The 18,467-nt window shown below is 38.2% G+C and overlaps 1 protein-coding gene across 2 annotated transcripts in view; it reads right to left on the bottom strand.

Moving 5' to 3' along the window:
• elp1 (elongator acetyltransferase complex subunit 1) overlaps window positions 1-18,467 on the bottom strand; it is an 89,704-nt gene that overhangs the window by 18,351 nt on the left and 52,886 nt on the right. For both annotated transcript variants that reach the window (XM_073048555.1, XM_073048556.1), the window contains 11 exons: window positions 17,152-17,267; window positions 16,901-16,974; window positions 13,802-13,880; window positions 11,531-11,610; window positions 10,074-10,205; window positions 9,118-9,203; window positions 7,963-8,111; window positions 7,180-7,303; window positions 3,723-3,820; window positions 1,798-1,999; window positions 1,120-1,181 (listed from right to left, as the gene is read on the bottom strand). In XM_073048555.1, the coding sequence (XP_072904656.1) occupies window positions 1,120-1,181; window positions 1,798-1,999; window positions 3,723-3,820; window positions 7,180-7,303; window positions 7,963-8,111; window positions 9,118-9,203; window positions 10,074-10,205; window positions 11,531-11,610; window positions 13,802-13,880; window positions 16,901-16,974; window positions 17,152-17,267 (1,202 nt within the window). The remainder of the gene's footprint in view (window positions 1-1,119; window positions 1,182-1,797; window positions 2,000-3,722; window positions 3,821-7,179; window positions 7,304-7,962; window positions 8,112-9,117; window positions 9,204-10,073; window positions 10,206-11,530; window positions 11,611-13,801; window positions 13,881-16,900; window positions 16,975-17,151; window positions 17,268-18,467) is intronic.

The following is an 18,467-nucleotide window of genomic DNA, read 5'->3' as shown; positions in this document are numbered from 1 at the left end:
ATACATGTGGCATCACATAGGTTAGGCTTATTTTGGCCAGGTGTTTCTGTTTAGCTGTCTTTTACTTCCAATACAATTGATCATACACTGGCCAAAGAGCAGCAACTGATCACAGATCGTCAAGCAGCAATTCTCTCCTATTTAAGTACAGATTTTACAATCGTGCATCAATTTAGAAAATATCATTCCTAGAAATAGACAAGTAACTAACTCACCATGAGTAACATTTCAGGTGGATCTCTTGGGACAAGAATATAATTAAGCAAAATAATTTTAATTTATTTTGAAAATTAATATTAACACAATTACAATACAAAGTTCTGCTTGGCATCTTAATGTTATTTACTGCCATGTTATATCAGGTTAATCACAGACATGATTCAGATAACTTGCCAAAACATGGCTATTTTATGATAAACATACTATTAACTGTTTTAATCAAACTATATTAGCTTATCACTCTTAAAGTGAATTAAAGAATCCTTTCTCAAGCACATAAACTTTTAAAATATCTGCAATCTCTGGCTTTTGAAAAATTTTTATTACAGCAAAAAGTCAATTAAATTTGAGTAGAAATGAAAGCTAAAAATAGTGGCTCTTGAAACAAGCAGATGTGTGTTACAATGTTACATATACTGGGAAAATGCAATATATGTAAAATACAATTCAAATAATATCTAGTTATAAAAAAAGTGCAAAGCCTGCCTAATATAATGCAGAAGGTAAACTATTAAGCTTACTGAAAATGTCAATCAATTGCATACATGCAGAGGTGCACCTACCTCTCTCTGGTATCTGTGACCTCATACTTAAAGACTTACAATAACATACCGTAGGTTATAGCTTTCAAACCAAAACTCTTGCATAGTATGCCTGATCATTTTCTTTCCATATTTATTTGGGAAACATTACCTGGATAAAATGGGAATAATTGAACAGTATTTTCTAAATTGATGTACAATTATAAAATCTGTACTTCAGAATAGCTGAAGGATGTCCAATAGTAAGTTTAACATTTAAGTCATCAGTTCTGCAGTCGGGTAACATTTAAACAGACTGGGGGCTGCTGAAATTGACTACTATGCTTTGCACTTGCTTGAGAATCAGAGGTACATTTACCTGAGCATACTGTTCCAGGATTAAGGCTGCCTCAGAATATCTCCGCTGTTCCTTCAATCGCCCTGGAAAACACCAGATTTTTTCTCTCTAACTTTCGACTTTTCAGAGTGAGGAATGTCAGTAATATTTGATGAAACATTTCTCCACACTTTAAAGTAGCTGGTAGCAATTTTATTTAGTCAGTTGCAGAATAGAAGCCTCTCAGTGGAGAATAATGGGCTTCAATTCAGTCTCAGAACTGCACTGGTGTAACAGAGACACATTTCAACACAACAGCTAGTTCGGCAGCAAGGTGCAGACAAGCTTCTGTTGGAAGTGGCTGAAACTTAGGAACCAAGTCATTCAGGAGTGATGCCCAAAAGCAGATTCAGACTGAGAATAGTTTATGTCATATACACCAGAGTGCAATGAAATTCCTTGCCTGTATGATACAGAGTAAATAGTATACAGGATAAAAATAAGTACAGCAACAAGTGGCTGCATACCATCTGGAAATATGAAGCTCTCTCCCTAAACGTACCGCCAATGCTGCTGCTGGACTGCTGAAAATTTAATAAATTATGTTGTGTCAATCTTTGTTGGGCAAAACATACGAATGCAAGGTTAAACTAGTGGAACAGCTCAAAAGCAAACCTGTCTTATCAATATGATCTTCATGGAAGATTTTCCTGTCCTTACCTGCTAAGGTGCGTGCTATGTTAATCATTTTGTCATCAGTATAGTGGAGCTGAGCAGCCATGCAAAGGGCCTGCTGCCAATTGCAGCACTGCAGGAAAGCATTCAGTGCCTTTTCACATTCCCCAGATCGTGTGAAGATCAGCCCTGCCTGCTCAAAGTATTGCTTCTCGATGAGGTACTCGCCAAATGCAACATTAATGTCCTGAAATAAAAAGGTAACAAAAACCAGCATCAGGAATAACATTATGGATTACTGCCCGCTTACTAAAATTCATTTCCAATGTGTTCCTTACAATAAACAGCACAAAGCAAGCCAATTACTGTTGTCTTTAAACTTTAATAAGATTTTAACAAACACTTTCAAAATCTAAACAATTTATTTTCAATTTCTCTAGGTTAAACATTAGTGAATAGACCAAAAAATAACTAGGCTCTGCAGTACGTTTTAGCTATTTGTTTTGCCTGCTTAACCCCTACACTGCTTTCATTTGTGTTTTCTGTGTTATTGATGCATTTGATTATTAATTTTTTCAGAATGGTGTTTATGCTTCACACAATTCTCCTTTCTCTATCCACCTCAGTTCAGCCTTTTAGGATGTCTTTTCTATGTTTTTCCTCTCTCAATTCATTTTCTTTTTATAGCTATTTGTGTGGTGGCAAGCTCAGGACCACTGTGAATAAAGATGTTCCTCCTGATTTCTTCACTGCAATTATTAGTAACTGCTTTGCATTTATAGCTCTTTGGTTTGAATTTTCCTATTTGAGGGACTCACTCCTTCTGCATCAATCAGTTCAACAGGTTCAACTTGTTTTAATCTTCAGGTCCTATTCCTAAAAGAATAAAAGGCCTTGTTCAATCCAAACTGAGAGATAAAACATTCTTTGATATTTCTCGGACTGGTTTTGGAAGGCACGTTGTGAAAAAAGCATAATCTATTCCCTATGCTTAATTGGTATTTATTCTTATATTTGTTATCTGCACTCTCACCATTATCTACAAAATAAACCTTTTAGACACAATTAACATAAATTTAAAAAATGCTTTTCATGATAGAGCCACTGCTCATGTGCCATCTGTAAATCTGCTGATAGAATATCAGATGGTAACAGAGAGGCATGCAGGAGAGAGATAGATCAGGTGGTTGAGAGGTGTTGTAACAACCACCTTGCACTGATGTCAGTAAGACCAAGGAATTAATTGTGGACTTGAGGAAGGGGAGGTCACGCACGCACACACACACACACACACACACGAGGACCCTCAAGTTCCTGCTGTCAGCATATCTGAGGATCTATCCTGGCCCAACATATAGATGAAATTATGAAAAAAAGGCATGCCAGCAGCTAGATTTCTTTAGGAGACTGAGGAAATTTGGTATGATACCAAAGACTCTAGCAAATTTCTACAGATGTAACACGTCAGTACTCCAACTGGTTGAATCGCTGTCTGATATGGAGGTGCCAAAGCACATTATTGAAAATACTGCAGAGGGTTGTAAACTCGGCCAGCTCCATCATGGGCACTAGCCTCCCCATCATCAAGGACATCTTCAAATGGCGATGCATCAAGAAGGTGGCATCCGTCACAAAGGACCCTCGCCACCCAGGACATAGACTCTTCATATTACTACCATTAAGGAGGAGGTACAGGAGCTTGAAGGCATACTTAATATTTTAGGTAAAGTATCTTCCCCTCTACTGTCAAATTTCTAAACAGTCCATGAACCCATAAACACTGTCTCACTCTTCCGCACTATTTAGTTAAAAATATTTCTTATTGTAACTTATAGTAATTTTTAGGTATTACATTGCACTGCTGCCACAAAGAACAAATTTCATAACATTGGTCAGTGATAATAAACCAGATTCTAATTCTGAATTCTGATTTGGTTGATTAGTGCAAATAGGCACCAGCTTAAACATACCTTGTATTCTTGGCTGTTTGCCGGGAATAATTTTAAGGCATCACTGTACATCTTTTGGTCCTTTACCAAGTTTAGAAGCTCAGTGAAATGCTGACGACCTGAAAGAAACTGACATCAGACTGATGGTGCAATACAGTGCTACACCCACATCACATCAAAGCATACTTTGAGAATTAAAATGTAGTTACGTTACTGATGGTATCCCTTCCATATGTAATAATTCAAAGGCACAAGAAGTGTTCCCGTGAGGATGACAGATAAACAAATGCATCTCCCTTGCCAAATCCAACAGCACACAAGTTCCACCAACTTCAGCCCCCACTCATTCAAAGTAAACATACTTTTATCTAGAATTCCCAAATAAATGCACAGTATAGCGACAGTAATTGTTCTGCCATAAATTTACATTAAATGTATGTTATGGTATTAGGTTTTACTCATTGCTTCCACTTTCAGTCCTGTTAAAGTCCGGTCCAAAGGGAACCAGTAACCAAAACATTTCCCCTCTAAACGCTGTCATAACCCAGATCCAAATATTAAAATGGAGAGTGATAAACATGTAAATTTCAAGTCTGATTTCAGTATTCCAGATACTAAAAAAACTGTTGGTACTTGATTCAAATGAAAATAATCTCATATTACTCCCATCTCCATCAAACTGACCATTACACATAATAAAAAGCATTCTTTTTTACATCCTCAAAAGCAAGCATCTTTCATCTCCATATTGTCTGAATAAAACAGATTTTTATCTAACCACACAATGTCCCTGCTGGTAAACAACAGTTCTCCAGCCTAATCCTACCTTTTAGCAAAACAGTAGGTCCACAACCCTGCAGGTCACTGCTCTTTTTGTACACATTTAAGTATAGCTTGAATGTGCTCAGGGTTTCTACCTGTACAACATTTTCAAGGAATGAGCTCCACAATTGGGGTGAAAAAAGTGTTCCTTATCTTTTTACTAAACTTCTATGTTGTTTGCTTTTTCCCCCTCTTAAACCACTCTGCTATGGAAAATTTGTCTTTTCTGTTTACTTTACCTAGGCTGTTACATTTAAGTGAATAGTAGAATTGAGGTAATGTAGATGAGAATGTGGGATTGATGGAAGATCAGTGTAAATTATTTGATTTGAGGCTAAAGGGCCTGTTCTCGCTGTGACTATTTATGCACCTCAGTATCCACCTTGCCTCCTCTGTTCCAAAAAAAACATCAGTCAATTCAACTCTTCCTTGTAGCTACGATCTACAAATTAATCCACAATTACATCTTTTAAATAACATGGTGACCAACTTGTACACGTATTCAGTTTGTATGCAATATTAGCTTAACTTCTGTTGTCACATTCTGTACCTCAACTAATAAAGGAGAGTATTTAGTAGGCCTTTTCAACAGCATTATTAATAACATGCTTTAAAAAGCCCACTGAATACTAATTCCATTTTGGAATCCCTCCAATAGGTTTCTGTTCCCGTTAGAGCACCACAACAGATCTAAACATTCTACGTGATTGCCAGAAAACCAAAATACCCTATCCACCCCTTCAACTAGTTTGCAGCCATTGTTATGACACCATCTACACCATTAATTTCATCATCTAGATCCTTCCATTCCGATCTAGTCAACACTAACAGTCAGGGATCTATCCTTCTTTCCCTTCTATTTAGCATTTATATTCTCCTCAGGGACAGCACACAGAAACGGCAGATTTTCCATGTGCCCTGGCAAAACCTGGTTCTACCCCACTTTCATCTCTGCTGACTATCTCTGTCCACCACCTCTAATTTCCTGTACAAAAGTATGGCAAGAGCAGAAATCTTTTCCAACATATATTGAGAAAATAAAATGAATCTTCAGGGTTCACTGCACAAACTTTCTTTTCTAGTTGTTAAAACATCCTTCACACTAGGCACTGTCTGATGCTCAACCAGGCCATTTCTAAACATGACATCCTGGATGAAACCGAGCAGTGTCTGATCCCATATTTTCCCAACCAAAAGAACACTAATTTCCAGCTTGGTAGTGTTGCTCACTGTCCCCCCCCCCCCCCCAACCCCAATGCTCTCACTTCATCTCTTTTTACCTCCACACTTGACTACATCTTTGCTCAGTTGGCCAGCCTCCCCAACCTCCATAAACCTGAAATTATCCAAAACCCTTTAGGCTGCATCATAATGGACACCAATTCTACAAACAATGCCCCCGGGCTCACTGAACTACATACAGCACTGTTTGCCAATTCTAAAATTCTTATCCTTATTTCAAAGTTTAAGGTTCAAAGAAAATTTATTATCAAAAAACATACATGTCATCCTGAGATTCATTGTGTTTCTTGGATTTACTGTGTATGCTGGCAAGAAAACTAAAGATTGCAACCAACAGGACAGACAAACAACCAATGTGCAAAGGACAATAAACTTCAAATACAAAAGAGAAAAAAAAACAATAAATATTGAGGACATGAGACATAGATTCCTTGAAAGTGAGTCCATAGGTTGTGGGAAGAATTCGGTGATGGGTCGAATAAAGTTAGCTCCTCTGGTTCAAGAGCCTGATGGCTGAGGAGAATTTTTTCCTGAACCTGATGGTGTGGATACTGAGGCTTCTGTATTTTCTTCCAAAGTCAAAATAATTTCTCCATATCTGTGACCACCTGGCTCAAAAACCTGCCAAGGCCTGTGCTGCTCCCTCAGACTTCTTGCTCATCTCAAACTTAAATCACTCCATCACTTAAAACCTCCTCAACCATGAAGGACTGGAACTAGAGATCCACCACCCCCCCCCCCATGTCTCAGTCAATTTATAACTTATGATGCTCGTTAAAACTATGATTTCATGACACTCATTAAAACTTACTCTGACCATATCCTAATATCCTCTTGCATGGCTTGGAATAAACATACACAACTTTTTGGGACATTCCACCCATTAAAAGGGGACATTAAATGCAAATTACCATTACTGAACAATAAAGAACGTAGGTCAGTGCCGGTTATCAAGATAACTGCACACAATACATCAACTGGCCTGACAGTGATTCATAATATTGCAAACATGCAACCTTGTGCCTTATTGAAATTAAGAAAATGGTTACAATATTTTGGTGACCAAAAAGCAAGCTATGACTTGTTAAGAATGATTTTGTCTTAGCTCTTAAAGAGATCCAACATGTCAGAACTGGAAGAGTGCTGAGATCACATTTCCAAAGGAGGAACTATCAGTCTCTAAAAAAAGTTTTTAAAAATTCCCATGAAACAGAAAATCTGGAAGTTTTGTGAATCAGTCATCTCTTCCACCTACTTTACATGCATAAGCATGGACAGAAGCACAAATAATACATATTGATAAATTCCTTGCACACAAGCCTGTATAACATGCACCTTTTGTCCTTTGGATGTATAATTTCTGGAATGAATGGCCTTCCCCTCAAATCTCAAAGCACTCTGGAACCAAACTTACCACATTTACTTAGGTGCTTGACAGCTTTTTTGTAACGCTTCAAACATTTATCAATGGTATATCGCTGGTAATTAGCCTCCATTTTCTTTAATTTGTTTAAAAATGGTAGATATTCCTTTGGATCCTAAAACAATAAAGTAACAAGTGCACTATGATGAACTAAAACACGTAAAGTCAATTTCAAAATCCAATCCAATTTAATGTTAATGTAACATTTTTTTTTAAATCAGCCATCTTATAGCCCACTTTCTCCTAGTCACCTCATTTCTTTATTTCTCCTCTTGACTTTCCCCAAGCTGCCACATTCCTTTATCCATCCAACCACTCTCTTCATCGAGCCACTAGGTTCACTTATCCATTAATAATAATGCTGAATTTGCTACTGCCCAGTCTTCAGCAAAGTCAGGAAAATAAATGAGCCATTCCTTCAGTGGTACTCTCTCTTTGTTTTAACTTAAGGAATCAGCTGACATCAATGATTCTCCACTTTCAGGAAGCAGAGAAACAACCATGTCTGCAAAATTCCACTGAGGAACTGGGTCTTTATCAAAAACCATTCAACTACTTGACTCTAGTGAATCTTGTTATGGATATCAACCATTCTTCCCACTTCACAATAAAACCTCCAAATTACAAGTTTTCCAATTTTAGCTTTATTTAAAAATATTATTTAATTCAGTTTCATTGATCATGGTTGTACTTTGCTCTATAGCAACTGGCAAAGGATGATAAAGCTTACTTAAAAAATTAAATTCTGTACAAAAATGGGAGAAAACTGCAAACCTTTTGTGATTTTTCTGCTACCATCATCACCAGTTCGAAGTCATATGTACCCAGTGCATGATCGTACAGTTCATTAACATCTACTAGAAAGAGGAGATATTTCAGGGCTTCCTCAGTACTGACTGCCTCAGGGTCACTTGGAGGATTCACTGTAATTTATAAAAAATAAAAACAATGCTTACAGCAAGAACAAAAGAGCGTCTTCATTTTAATTTAACAGTGAATTCTCTTTTATGTATCCTGCTATTTGTCAAGAAACGCTGTGCACTTATTGAAGAATGATATGGCTTTTGTTCTGGTATTAATAGTAATAGCATGAGAGAACGTCCCCTGCAACAAAGAGAAAGTGGAATGTTTGCGATGTTATCGTAGCATCAACTGGCTACCAATATAATATGGAATTAACAAACCAACGGGACTGCAGGGAAAACATTTTTACCCAAAGAATAGTCATTATGTGAAACTCTGTAACACTGTTCAGCTGATTAACGGGTACATTTAGGGGAAAGTTGGATTAGTATAAGGGTTGAAGGAAGTGGGAAATTCTGACTGAGTATGAGGGGGAAGATCCTGCAACAGCAGACTATAAACAGCAGCATGACACATTCAAGTGGAATAGACAGCTCTAAACATCTGTTTTTATTGTGGAAATTAAGAATAACAAGTGTTATATTGTAATAATAACATTATTTTGTTACCAAATCAGAGACACTTTCTGCTAGGGTAACTTCCAGTTTTGGCTTATTATTTGGGAAGAACAAGTTATGTTATCAGCACAGGTTTGGAGGTTACAGTGTGTTTTCTGAATGAGGGAGAGTGCAATTGATTGATGAACTGGTTTAGTTTACTGACATTGACAGTATGCCCTTAACTAATTATGTAACTATCCTTCACTAACTACATTTCTCTGAATATATTTATCCAGATTTTACTCTAAGAATTCTTGTGCTGCAGCTCGGGTCATATTATACTCCTTCACACTTCAAAGGCAAGTTCTCTACAAAGTAACAAAAGTTGAGAAGAAAGAGAAAAGGCCCTTTAGAACACAGGAAGCAAGTCAGTCAGCCCCTTGACCCTATTTCTATGTGAAAAAACAATGGTCCTTCTGTTGTAATTGACATCTTCCAACACAGTGATATTATCAACATATATTACCCCTGAGCTCATGGACTTTCTGGAGAGCAGTTTCCAGTTCTGGAACACTCTTTCGTACATGGCAGGTCAGTATAGGCAAACAGTACCTGTACAAAATAATAGAAAGTGAAGTAAATTTAGATAGGAATTCTTTTTGAAGAAGAGGTGACTCTGAAATATGTAAGAACATGGAAATGTGGATAACCTGTGGAAATTCAAATGTATCAACTAATTAAGATTCCAATGTCTGCTGCAGCTCAACAGACAAATCTTAAAGAAAAACAGATGCTAAAATCTAATACAAAAACAGAAAATGGTGTAAATACTTAGCAGGTCAAGCAGCATCAAAACTGGCTGTGTTAATGGAGGGTTAGCTGTTTCTCTTTTTGAGAGTGCTGCCTGACCTGCTGAATATACCAATGGTTCATAGGTGGAAGTTTCCACTCAGGAGTAAGGTCATAGATTTACGAGACAAACACATACGTAGACTGTTGCTTCACCACTTTGTTGAAGACTCACTGCTGAGTATTCTAGAAAGCGGTGAGTCTTCAGTTAATCAAGGTTCACTCCCTGAATAACCCAGTTCTTATCCTGTGCATGCTACCTCCTTCAGAAATGCACATGATAGCAGCAAAGTTCTTCAATATGTCTAGGCCAAATCTAATCCCTCAATCAAAATAGTAAGAAAAAAGGAATTGGTTGGATTTTGTTGTACTCAGATTAACTGTTACATTACCATGGCACAAATACTTCAGGAATTTCATTCATCCCAAGTGCTTTATTTATTTATTGAGATACAGTGTGGAATAAGCCCATCTGGCCCTTCAAGCCATGCCGCCCAGCAATCTCCCAACTTAATCCTAGACTAATCATGGGACAATTTACAATGACCAATTCACCTATCAACCAGTAGACCTTTCAACAGTGGGAGGAGCATGTCCAGCGATTTGAAAAGATGCCACAAACTGCTTGCTTACTTGTGAGGGTTTATTCTCTCCATTGTAGTTCGCAATGCATCACAGATTGTGTCCACTTTACTCCCAATCTCAGGTGCAGAAGTAGATGAGTTTGAGACACATGGGTACATCGTTTTTGTGACATCCTCCTCTCTGGAAAAGAGCACATACATCAACAAACCATCAGATTTAAAGATAACCTGAGTTTAATTTAGATGTTGAAAAAAAGTTAATATTAGTTTACACTTAAACAATTTACAGTCAGGAACAAATAAAATCATTAAGAAAGAGATCTACTTGAAGTGTGTCCTTTTGTGAGATCAGGGAATGCTTGACATCTCAGGACACATTTTGTCCTAGGGAAAACGTGCTTTGGCTGGGCAGAGCAGTCAAGGTCGGAATATAAGGGGATAGGATCAGGGAGATAAAGAGTCACAGTATCACAGCACTACAGCTCAGACACAGCCCATTCGGTCAATCTAGTCCATGCCGAACTATTATTCTTTCTAGTCTCATCGACCTGCACTTGTACTATAGCTCTCCATACCCCTCCCATTCATGTAGCGAAACAAACTTCTCTTAAATGCTGAAATCAAACCCGCAGCTACCACTTCCGCTGGCAGTTCATTCCACACTCTCAGTATCATCTGAGTGAAGATCCCCTCATGTTCCGCTTAAAAATTTCACCTTTCACCCTTCACCCATGACCTCTAATTCTAGTCTCACCGAACCACAGTGGAAAAAGCCTGCTTGCGTTTACCTTGTTTATACCACTTATAATTTTATATACCTCTATCAAATCTCAACTCATTCTCCCATGCTCCAAAGAATAAAGTCCTAACCCACTCAACCTTTCCCTATAACTGAGGTCCTCAAGTCACAGCAACATCCTTATAAATTTCTGAGGAAAGAGAAGACATTAAAGGTGTTGGGTGGAGAGGCAGGGCTGGAGTACAATGCAATCAGTGGTCAACAAAAGCCCACGTTGTCAGACAAGTTTTACAAATACCTTTCATTAAGCTCTGCACATGTTCCAAGTCTGAAATTTAGGAGAGTAATACTTCTGACAACATTATTTGACTGCAGAGGTATTGTACATAATACCCAAGCATAAAATCTGTGTTGCTATTCCTCGAACTGTGAGAGGAGGGAGGGAAGAAATCTCAGTGAGCCTGTTCAGCAGCAAAGGGGAATTAGTGAAGACAACCATAAGTTAAATAAGGCAATGAACTATCTATTGTAGATTTTCAAAGGAGATCACAGTTTTCTCCACTGTTCTAGACCAATGCTTTTTCTGCAATATCACTAACAAAATTAATTTGATTGTTCACATTTCCAGAATCTTTTGTGTTTATCAAAATTCTTCTTTGTATGGATATTACATTGCCTACGTGATTATGTTTCAAATACACTGAAAGTTGTCAAATTTCAATACCAAGGAAGATTCTTTATTTGTTTTTACCACGAAAACCACTTACTTCAGTTCAGTCAGGAACAAGTTGATGTAACTTATGGAAGTGATCTGTTGCAAGAAGTTCTCCATATTTTCTAAAAAGACCTGAAATAAACAGATTTATTTGTAAAATTATACTTGGGCAACAAATAGATGAAATCCTAACCTAATTCTCAAACAATGTACACTATTTGCAACATTCCATCTTTAGCTTTATGTAAATCAGTTCTAGGTCAGACACTTAAACCAGACCTTGGATCAGTTGAATTTTTCTCAACTATGAACTGACATACAGTCACCTGGAATCCATTTTCACATCAAAATGGTTTATTGTGGCTGACAACACCAGGTCTTCAACCAATCACTGATCAACTGCAACAGTTATGTGAATAACATTGTCATCTTCACATTTATCTAAATGTTGGAAATGCTTGAAATACAAAATTTAAAAATGTTTAGAGTTCTTAGGTTTAGTAATAGAATAGTACAGCACAGTACAGGCCCTTCGGCCAACAATGTTGTGCCGACCCTTAAACCCTGCCTCCCATATAACGTCCCACCTTAATATTTGTAGAGAGAGAACACTGAAGTTAAGAGTTACAGAATATGGGATAGGATCAGGGTGATACTTAGTATAAGTAGGATATCTTAGCAAGTTGTTAGATGGAGGAGAGCAGGACTGGAGTATAGTGTAATTAATGGCCAAGGTCAGAGGTAGGTCAGAGTATGGTAAGTGTGTGGAGCACACTGATAGGGGAGGTGGCAGAGGTAGATACACTAGGGACATTTAAGAGACTCTTACAAAGGCACATAGATGAAAGAAAAATGGAGGGCTATGTGGGAGGGAAGGATTAATCTTGGAGTAGGTTAAAAGGGGCCTATACTATGCTGTTCTATGTCTTGAATTGCTGACCTTCCATCAGTTCTGATGTAGTTGCACCATAAAAGACTTTCCCTTCAAAGGGTTCTGAAGTTTGGTCCGTTGTCAATTAATTGACACAATTTATCTGCAATCACAGCTAATCAAAACGAGTATGTATCAACACACAGCAAAATATGGACAACTCTCAGGTATGGGCTACGAAGCAGCAGAAAAGACCACCAGCAGTAAGAAAAAAACACTAACCACTTCTTCACATTTAATAGAGTCATCATCTCTGAATTGCCGACCATCTGTATCCTTAGATCAAGCACAAATAATGCAAGCTATATATTCTGCAGAAAAACATTCTCCATCTCAAACCTTTTACACCATCCAGAAATCACGTCAGGCATGTGTTGGAATATTTTCCACTACTTGAAATAACAGAGCTCCAATAATATCCAAGAGCCTTGTCCAGGACAAAGCAGCCCACTTGAATAAGATTCCATCGTTATTACTAATTTGAGATCTATGTCCCTAGGTTCGTGACTTGTCAGCAAATGCAGCTATTTTTTATTATTTAGAAGAATAAAAGCATGAATAAGCTATAGCTCTACAGATCAGCAGGACCATGGCAGAACTTCAACTTCACAATGTTCTCCCAAACTCGTCACATCCCTTGACACCCGAAATATCCAAAGAAATTTTCTATTTTCTCTTTGTGTATATACACAGCAACTTAGCCTCCAAAACCTTGTGTGAAGAATACTGAAGATTCACTACCCTGAGTGAAGAAATTTACTTTCGTATTATAGCTGAATCCAGTTCAGTGTATAACAGTTGAGATTGTGACCATGGTTCTAAACAACTCAGATGGGGAAACTTCATCCCCTATGTCAAGCCATATAAGAAAATGTTTCAACGTGATCAGATGTCATTCTTCTAAACTCAAAGTGCAGCACAGTCAGCATAACGTCTCGTCAGAGGTCAATTTGACCCCTGCCCCCCAATTCCAACCCTACAGATCAAACTGGATGATGCCTTGACAAACCTGAACTCTATCAGCTCTACTGCCATTCAGTTCTAAACTTCAATCACCATCCATTTTGTTTGGTGATAACAAAGTAGCTTTTGTTTTGTATGTATCCCCCAGTATCCTCTTTCCATATGTCAATTTCAATGAAGAGTCACCACGCTAGAGCATTTATTCAGATTAATTTTCATGAGACAAATTGCCAAGAAATTGAATAAAGTAGTGAACTTCAATTTTAACCAGTACTTTGTAAAAACCACTATGTTGACAGTAGAAGACATAGTGGTTAATACAAACAAGATGGATAGTTTGATCTTGATAAATGATCAGTGGAAGATATGAGATAAACGTAAACAGGATAGAAATTCAGATATTTATAAAGATCTGTCAGAAGTTCTCACCTTTGGATTGTGATCGTAGATAAGATTAAGATTTATTCTCAGCTTTCTCATACATTCAAAGGCCTCCTTGAACTTTAGCCTAAACAGGAATGAGAAGATTGACAATGGAATCACTGGTCCAAGAAAATCTCTATTGTTTGTCCTGCATAAATATAGTGAAACCTATATAGTCCAAAAGCCAAGTCACCTGCAAAGAACAAATATATTGAAATATGCAAATGGTAATGGAATACAGGATGCATTCAATTTCTGGACAATTCCAAGATACAAACTATGGACCACTTTCAACAACCAAAGTTCTTTTAGCATTTAGAACAGCAAGCAGCAAAGGCAAGGATATTTTGAACTTTAGTTAGTCAGGATAACTGGCTATTCTTGGAAACTGGTACATTTCCATCCCAAACTTCAAGGATAGTGCATGCCAATTAATGAAGATAGGAATGGGCTTTGTAGAGAAGAAAAACTTCATCAATAGGGACCTCGTTACTCACAAGCCTCTTTTCAGTCTCTTCCTAATCCTATAGCAAGTTTATCTGAATTTATGAATGCTGGATAAGAACACAAAGCTTTTTTTTCTACAGTGCAAAAGACAAATACTTTTAAAATAAGAACACCTCCAAAAATAAAACTATCTGTTGACATCAGTGTCTAGTATCTGCAATTTACATGTTTCACTATCTTAGCTGCTTAATTTCCCATTCAATGTGTTACAGAGACCCTATCTCCATGAGATTATTCCAGGTTGCTTGTTACTGGCATTCAGTTCAGGAGAAGATGCGTTCAGCAACTCTTGCTCTCTCTCTAGTTTTTTAAACTTTTGTAATACAGTAATAGATTGAGAAAATATTGCAAATCTTAGGATTTTTAAATACTTTCTGGTATTTTCAGCTATCTTACAAATGATTCCACAATGAAGACCCTCAAAACTCAGCAATGACCCTTTACTTGATCACTTGTTATTGTGATCATAGATCAATACAAGCCTATCCAGTCATCATGCCTGTACCACTTGTGAAAGTGCCTTCAACTCTACTGCTCTTTCTGCATAGCTCTGTAAATTTTCCTGTTCAGATAAAGATCAACTCTTTGCAAAGTAGTTATCTGCTTCTTCTACCCCTCATTCATTCCAGATCACAAAAATCTCATCTGTTAGTATCCTCAGTCAATTATCTTAAATTCATATTCAAAGTTCAATGTAAAATTTATGTCACCATATACAACCCTGAGATTCATTTTTTGCAGGCATACTCAAATCTATAACAGAACAGATGAATTACCACGCCAGCCGGGCATTGAACCGGTGGACAAAAGACAACAAACTGTGCAGATACAAAAGAAAGAAATAATAATAATAAATAAGTAAGCAATAAGTATCGAGAACGTGAGATGAAGAGTGCTTTAAAGTGAGCCCTTTGATCGTGGGAACATTTCAGTGATGGGGCAAGTGAAGTTAGTCCCTTTGGTTTAAGAGCCTGATGGTTGAGAAGTAATAACTGTTCCTGATCCTGGTGGTGTGAGTACATTCATCCTGATGGCAGCAGCGAGGAGAGAGCATGAGGGGGTCTTTGATGATGGATGCTGCTTCGTGTAGATGTGCTCAATGGTGCAGAGGGCTTTATCTGTGATGAACTGTGCCATATTCACTACTTTTTGTGGGATTTTCTGTTGAAGGTATTGGTATTTCCATAGCAGGCTGTGATGCAGATGGTCAATATATTCTCCACTACACACCTATAGAAGTTTGTCAAAGTTTTAGATGTCATGCCAAATCTTTGCAAACTCCCAAGGAAGCAGTGGTGCTGCCGTGCTTTCTTTGTAATTGCACTTAGGTGCTGGGCCCAGGATGGGTCCTCTGAAATAATAACGCGAAGGAATTTAAAGTTGCTGACCCCTTCCGCCTCTGATCCTCCAATGAGGATCCGCTCATGGATCTCTGATTTCTTCCTCCTGCAATAAATAATCAGCTCCTTAGTCTTGCTAACGTGTCATCAGCAAACTTGAATATGGCATTTGAGAATGCTAAGCCACACAGTCATAAGTATAAGGCGAGTAGAGCAGGGGACTGAGCACACAGTCTTGTGGAGCACCTGTGCTGACGGAGATTGTGGAGGTGATGCTAAGGTCTGCAAGTGAGGAAATCGAGGATCCAATTGCACAGGGAGGTATTAAGGCCAAGTATTGAAGCTTATTGATTAGTTTTAAGGGGACAATGGTATTGAATACTGAGCTATGGTTGATAAAGAGCATTCTGATGTATGTATCTTTGCTGTCCACACATTCCAGGGTTGAGTGAAGAGCCAATGAGATGGCATCTGCTGTGGACCTCTTGCACTGATCGGCAAACAAGAGGAGATCCAAGTAGTTTCTCAGGTAGGAGTTGATATGTTTCATCACAAACTTCTCAAAAACACTTCACCACTGTGGATGTAAGTGTTACTAGCCGACAGTCAATGAGGGAAGTTACTAAGTTCCTCTTAGACACCAGCATAATTGAAGCCTGCTTGAAGCAAGTGGGTAACTCGGACTGCCAAAGTGAGAGGTTAAAGATCTCAGTGAACAAGCACTCCAGCCAACTGATCAGCACAGGTCTTTAGTACTTGGCCAGGTATCCTGTCTAGGCTGGATGCTTTTCGTGGGATCACCCTCCTGAAGGCTGCTCATACATTGGCCTCAGAGACTGAAATCACAGGGTCTTCAGGGGCTGTGGGAGTTTGTAATGGTATCTCCATTTTTTGACGGTCAAAGCGGGTATAGAAGGCATTGGGTTCATTTGGAAGTGGAGCCCTGATGTTGCCTATGTCACTTGATTTTACTAATAGCATTCAAGCCCTGCCACAACTGTCGAACATCTTTCATTGATTCAAGTTTAGTCCAGAATTGCCACTTTGTCTGTATTGTCTTGGACAACACCTTTCTGCAGTGCAAACATCCTAATTTGCTCTATCAAATGCTTCAAAGTGTTGACCAGCTCTATTAAAACTCTTAAACTCCTGGACTCTAAATGGGATAATTTCAGCTTCTGAGAAAGATCTATAAATAGCTGTATTAGCATACAAAAAATGGTTTCAAATCTGTAATGAGTTTTGTTAGTGCACAAACCTGTCCAGGTATTTTCTGAGCTGGGCAAGAATTAACGCTCTGTGATGAATAACTTCCAGATTTCCTCGTGGCATCTGCAGTGAATGGAAAACACACAATTCATTCCAAACAATGCTACAAGATCTCTGCACTTTCAATTCTAACCCCTTAACAATTTTTATTTTACTACTAATGGTATTTTTCCTTCTGCAGACTGGGCTTATAGGTTCTGCAGATCCCTTACTTCTCATTTTAGTAATCCCACTGCTAACCTGTAAAATGAGTTTGGCATCGTGAAGTACCACAGTCACTATACGAGATCCCCTTTCCACTCTGCGAACTGTCTCATCATTTGGCTGGGAATCACTGCTTGAAAGATGCAGCAAAGCTGTTTATGAAGGAAATAAAGTCAATCAGTAGATTGTATGACAGTTGAACCACAATTAAATAAACCATACAACAGAAATCCACAAATTCATGGTTAAGAATAACGGCTGCTTAGCACTTGTGTTGGATAAGGTGCTTGTTCATTTTTTTCTCATGCATTTTTAAATATAATTATGGTCAAGAAGTGCATGACTATTCTACAACCACTGTTTTTGTGTACAATGAAATGACTGCATCCACTCATTCTTCATAAACCACAAAACCATAAGACATAGGAGCAGAGTTAGGCCACTTGGCCCATCGAGTCTGTTCTGCCATTCAGTCATGGCAGATCCTTATCCTCACCTCCTCAACCCCATTTCTCAGCCTTCTCCCCGGAACCTTTGAAGCTATATCCCATCAAGAATCTATCAACCTCTGCCTTAATAACACCCAATGACCTGGCCTCCACAGCTGCCTGTGGTCACAAATTCACCACCCTCTGTCTGAAGAAATTTCTCAGCATCTCCATTTTAAACCTTACCACATCATTCCTTGCTACTGTCTCTGAATCATATGGCTCACTAGATTACATTTGACAATAGCTCTACCCCAATATAGTGAACATCTACTTTGAAATGTAGAGATCACATATTTTCACTTCTTCCTCAGTTCATTAGCTGATTAAATCCTTCAATGTTCCCTGTCATTTCTAACCTCAACACTGTTGGATAGGCACAAAAGCTTCAGTACTGGTAAAGCTCAGTTCCAATCATGTACTACACCCTGTACTCATATTTATTATCACTCACTTATATTGGCTCCTGGTCTCCCAAGACTTCATTTTCATTGTCTATCTGATTTTAAAATCATGCATCACCCTCCCAGATTGCTCCTTTTTATTTCATCTTTTGTGGGTTTTCTTTTAAAAGTATGAATGATTCCTTTTTTAGGAGTTGATGCAATCACGAAAAAGCCACACTACTGGCTATATTTAATTAGGAGTTTGTGGAAACTTGGTACGTCACCAAAGACAAACAAATTTCTCTAGATATACGGTGAAGAGCACTCTGTCCGGTTGTGTCTCAACCTGGTATGCAGGCTCCAATGTGAAGGACTGAAAGAGGCCGCAGAGGGTTGCAGACTTAGCCAGCTCCAACAGGAACACAACCCTCCCGACCATTGAAGATTTCTTCACAAGGTGATGCCTCATGGTGGCGGC

Source organism: Hemitrygon akajei, chromosome 6, assembly GCF_048418815.1.
Source record: "Hemitrygon akajei chromosome 6, sHemAka1.3, whole genome shotgun sequence".
NCBI lineage: Eukaryota > Metazoa > Chordata > Chondrichthyes > Myliobatiformes > Dasyatidae > Hemitrygon > Hemitrygon akajei.
This window is presented reverse-complemented; position numbering and strand designations above follow the sequence as displayed.